General features: G+C 31.9%; 1 protein-coding gene across 1 annotated transcript in view; it reads right to left on the reverse strand.

Moving 5' to 3' along the window:
* LOC106462617 (protein Wnt-7b-like) overlaps positions 1-5,697 on the reverse strand; it is a 61,942-nt gene that overhangs the window by 47,588 nt on the left and 8,657 nt on the right. The window contains exon 2 of the mRNA XM_013922563.1: positions 5,227-5,307. Within this exon, the coding sequence (XP_013778017.1) occupies positions 5,227-5,307 (81 nt within the window). The remainder of the gene's footprint in view (positions 1-5,226; positions 5,308-5,697) is intronic.

Here is a 5,697-nt window from a genome sequence, read left to right on the forward strand (position 1 = left end):
TAGGGGACACAAATATAAATTTTGGCAAGGTAGGAGTCATCTTCAGCTTTATTTGGTGGTTGGCCTTTGGAATGGGTTGCCTTCAGATGTTGTAGAGGCAGTAAATTAAGTGAGTTTAAGAAAAAGTTTGATAAGTATATGAACGAATAGGCTGGGTTTAAAAAAAATTAATAATTTTAATTTAGTTTTGAGGATGGAACAGCCGAGATAGACCAATAAGTCCCATGTTGTCCAAAAATATTGTGTTATGTTATATTTCGATATGATGTGTACTGTCCGAGACCACCTCAGGTGTTAAACCACCTTGAGAGATCCAGACAAAAAACTAAATCGATCAGATGTGTCGATATCAGTGCATACGAATTTTAATTTGTTGTCCCTTGCTCTTCTCGCAGTTCGTCAGCGATGTACATTACAGATATTGTTTAAATTTTCCTATTGAATTGGTCTTATAAACGTAAAGAACGTCACAGTTCATTATAACAACTCAGACATATTGCACCTCCATATCAACATACGAATTAATGTTTATGAAAGGCGTTAACTAATATATACTAGAACTACATTTCATCAACACACGGTTTGAAATATTTCGGATTTTAATCCAGTACTAAATTTATGTACGGCCTTAATAGATACTCTCTGTAAATTGGGACTTATAAATTATTTCTAACAATAATAACGTTATGTGAAACAAACAAAAATCATTTTATTCCACAGTGAACCCATTTATCTTGATTACTGTTTCAATTACAACATTAGTAGGAAGACAGCAGATACAATATTTTATTTTTTTATTTTTTTTATCCTAGCTTATGTTCTGAACTTAATATGGAACACAGCAAAACCTAACTCAGGTACAGGTGTAGCAGATTGATTAATAAAAATGGTTAGACATTGCTTATAAATTTCTAATCAAACATTGAGAAACCATTCATGAGGAAAGTATGTGGAAATTCATTAATCATCTGTTTGTTTAGATAACTAATTGTCTAACCGTAATCTTATCGAATTAACATTATGTTATGAATTGGAATTCTGTCTATTTCTGAGGCTCAACAAATGGGTTAACCATTCTATTGTGGACTGGTTATACTAGTACAACGTAAAACAATGTCCCAAACTTTTCTGAGCTCAGATTCTGACAACTTGTCTTTCACCCGCTTAGTTTTCAAAGAGGAGAAAACAGTTAAACAGTGCCTCAAGCTGTTCTGTGTTCAGACTCTGACAACACGTCTGCCAAGTTATATATCTCTCCATCTGATGTATTTTACCCGCTTAGTTTCAGAGAGGATAAAAAAAGGTAAGTTTATGGCGAGATCAGGGTATAGTACCTTTTAATAGAAACGTTCATTGATTTTTAAGCCTAACTGATTCTTCTGATTAAAAATTTAATGAAAATATCAGTATTGAGAGATTTGATTATTTTGAATAACAACTCTTCTAGTATTAATTTCCAGAAAATGAGTAAAGAATGAAACCAGTTAGCACAATGACGGAACACGCGGACCACGTTTTGAATTAATCAAACAAATATTAGATTTATTGACGCCATTGCCCTTATATTCAGGCAATTAGTGGGTTGATTTACCACCATCCCGTCCCGGAGCTTCCTTTCATTTATTGGCTTTCTCAATTGCAATAATGTTTGCCAAAAAGTTAACTTTCATTGATTCATGTTATGAATTGAATATAGTAATAATATATATATATATATATGTGTGTGTGTGTGTGTGTGTGTGTGTCGACTCTTATAATGTGGTTCTGTGGTTAACCAACCCTCTAGTTGCCTGACCACAACAATACAAAGTAATTTGAAGCTTCGTACTCATAGTTAGAAAAGAAGCCTTATGAACAAAAGTAAACAAGGACAGCTTTTTCTCTTAGATAGAGTATCGTCCATGTTAGCCTAAGTTTCAGGTCCGGTGTTTCTCTTCACTTAATGACTTTTTCAATTGCAATAATATTTGTTAGAAAGTTTACTTTCATGGGATATGTTATGAGTTAAATAACGTTATTTCTATTTATTAAAATGTTTGAAAAATGCATTACTTATAAATAAATCTTTATGCTAGTTGGCAAGCACTAGATGTAGTGTCAACTATTTGTCTTATTTTCTACATCGCCAGGTGATATAGGTAAGATGTTACACATCTTAACACTAATTTCTTGTTAAAACCTACTAAATAACATAAGAGATACAATGTACATTGTTTTAGCTTATTTATGTACCGTTTCGTTAATTTTAATGTAGAATAAAACTGTAGAATTTGCATGAAAAAAGAACAATAAGAAAGTAATGATTTCGTATATACAGAAATTAATAGTCATAATTTTATCCAAGTTTTAAACTAGATGAATCGTCTAAATTCACAAGACAAAAACACGAGTACAAATAGGCTTAAATAATTTTAATCGAAACTTACGTAACTTTCATTCTAATTTACCTTATTCTAGGTTCTTAATTTCGTTGTATTACCATGTTAATATTTTCCCTTTTTTACTTGGAGAGGGGAAGATACACAGGGATTTAGTGAAACGAATATCTTTTCAGTTATACTTGAAAATTAGTGATGTTTAAAAACCTAATACAGTCAGGAAGGATGCTTGTGCTCAAGCATGTAAGACTGTGTTAAAGTGTTAAAGAAACATGACTGAAACAAAATCGACGTATTTTCAAAATAGTCTAATAAGTATGTTGTTGGTTTGATACATTCCAATTCAATGTTCATCTCATTATGTTTAACACTGGAAAGAAATGTTAAGCATAGTAACAGTTAAACTTCCTGTAATTTTGAATTAGTCTATTCAGAATTACTCCAGGTATTTCCAGTACATTTCTGTACAAATTTAAAGTGTATTAAATAACAAGGTGTACTTTTAAGAAAGTCATTCACATAATTAGCAAAGAAGTAAGAAGCAACTCGGTTTATGCGTAAGCGTGTCCGTTATCAGTAATAAAAAATGTCGTGGTTAAAAAATAGAAGAATTGTTACATGTCTTTAATAAAATAATGTTGCCTGAGCTAGAACAATATTCAACACTAGAAATATATATACATTTATTTATTTGCATTTGCTGAAAGGCCTGATGGTTGGAGCTCTTGACTACCAATCTACAGGTGAAAAGTTCGAATAGCATCACTGAATATGCTCGCCCTTTCAGCCGTGGGGGCATTATAATATAACGGCCAATCCCAATATTCGATTAGAGTAGCCAACAATTTGCGGCGGTGTTTGGTATTGACTTTTTTCAAAATTATACATACAATCTACGTACTTTCAATAATTAGTTGTATACTTAGCACAAAAAACAGAAAAACTATTAATAGTCATAACCTGGTAAAACATTAATTCTACAATTCCATTTAATTTTCAAATCCTATCAATCACTCAAAGGATTTCTTTTTCATTCATTGTTTATACATACTTACTTTAAGTGAAATGTTTTTAACTCACGTGCTACTTATTGCTTTTTGATTTAAAAACTTTAATAGAAAAAAACGTATTGTTTAAATGATCAAGTCCAGTGGACATGAATAATTTTTATTCTGATGTACTTTTAATCTTTATATTTCCTCTGGCATATTTTGGAAAAAATCAACAACTTTCATAGGACACTCACCGTGCATCACAGGAGTACGTTAGTAATATAAGTTACTGAAAGTTAATTATATTCGGAGAACGTCGTTATTGAGAACTATTTGATATTCCAAGTTATTACATACTGATAGAATCTTTGAAAGAGGAGGTGGGGTTTCTTTTTACGTATATACGGGATGAACTGCAGCTTGTTGGGAATAAAGACGTAAAAAGGAAAGTCAAACATCTTTATGGGTTCCAATCTTGTGTTTCAAAGGTAGCAAAGTTTTAACTGATTGTTTGTTAGACTTCCTAAACATAGTGTAAGCAATATATCGTACAGAGATCAAGGATGTTACTAATAAGAAGACTAATATAGTAATTATGGAATACTTTAATTTTAGATGTACTGATTGGAATTATGTAGAGTCGAATAATGCAGAAGTGAAATTTCTTGAAGTGATTCAAAAAAGGTTTCTAATATAAAATGGTCAGAGAGCCAACAAGGGGATGACATTTTAATATGGTCAGAGAGCCAACAAGGGGATGACATTTTAATTTATTTTTAATCATTATTGAGGATATGGTTGTACGAATTAAAGCGTCGGAATGTTTATGGAAGGGTGATTATTGCATAAGTATGTTTGTTGTTTTACTACATTTTGAGGTATAGGTAAATTAAATTTTAGTTCCTAATTTTCAGAAAGCTGATTTCAGGCCATAAGACAAGATTTACGTTTGTGAGTTGGGATAATCAGTTAAAGAATGATTTGGGACACACGTGCAGAATTAATTGGGTCAGTTGGTAAGTGGAACAAATATTATGCAAATGACATATATATTTAATTGTTTTAAGTGTAAGGTAATGTATATGGGGGCTTTATAATTTAGATCAGACATTTAATATAGATAAGAGCTTACTCAATACATGACAGAAGAAAAGGACCTTGGCACAATGGGAATAATCCACTCAAGCCATCAAAACAGTGCTCTTGTTGCTAGTATCAAACCAAATATAATTACACGTTGTATTTATAAAGTCAAAAGAGAGTACTTCTACTCTATAAAAATCATTAGTTAGGTAAAATATTAGTTTCCGTATATAATAGAGGATATTGACTTATGAGAAATGATTCATAAGAAGGCTACTAGGATGATTCAAGGGGGCGGATGTTATCTTATATGAATTGGTCGAGACACTTTAACGTATTTTCTCTTAAGAAAACAGCCACATCGAAAGATCTGGGTGTCGAGATACGGTGCTACTGAACATCCACCGCTATTTTTATTTGGGGGTCGTTATAAAAGTTATGGGGCTCAAAGAATTGGATAAAGCTCTTGAGGGTGAACATTTATTTTCATAAAGTGCACCTGAATATCGCCTACTAATCTAGAAGCAGAATTTTATAGTCTTAACAAATATATATATATATATATATTAACACTGAGATATTTAATTGTTTTTGTTCCAGACAAACTTGTTATTTTCCACAGTTGTAATTTGTATAAGAATATTTTTTCAACAAATTCAAATTGCAACAGCTCGAGTTTATCTTTAACTATTTTTTAAGAGCACTGACAGAAGCAGTAACACTTAAATCAGAAATTCGGTTTTCAACGCTCATTGACCTTCAACGACACTTACGAGAGTCCACTCAGAGCAACTTGATTATACATATGAACATAAGTGTCTGTAGCTATAGCAAGTCCACAGCTGTTTATTGTGCTACAGAAGAAGAAAACAAAATAATAAAAAAACAAAGATTCTTCATCAACTACACTTTAATTTCAGAAAGTTAGAGATTATTTCTAAACGAACACTACCTGTTTGGCAAGTAGAAACAGGTTATTATCCTGATATAAAATACCCTATACTGACTAGAAAACGTCATGTAATTATGATGTCACAAGTATATGCTAGAAACATAAAATGCTGTAAAAGAACTTTAAGTAGCCGAGTTAAAGTGATCAATAATTTTTGTTGAGCCGTGTTCGATGTAAGTTTTGACCCTTTGTTTAGTGATATTTCAGTACAGCAAAACTAAAGTAGATTGATTTACAACGACACATGATTTCAGAAAATGGAGGCCCGGCATGGCCAGGTGGTTAGGGCACT

The sequence above is a fragment of the Limulus polyphemus genome, unplaced genomic scaffold, assembly GCF_000517525.1.
Source record: "Limulus polyphemus unplaced genomic scaffold, Limulus_polyphemus-2.1.2 Scaffold47, whole genome shotgun sequence".
Lineage (NCBI taxonomy): Eukaryota > Metazoa > Arthropoda > Merostomata > Xiphosura > Limulidae > Limulus > Limulus polyphemus.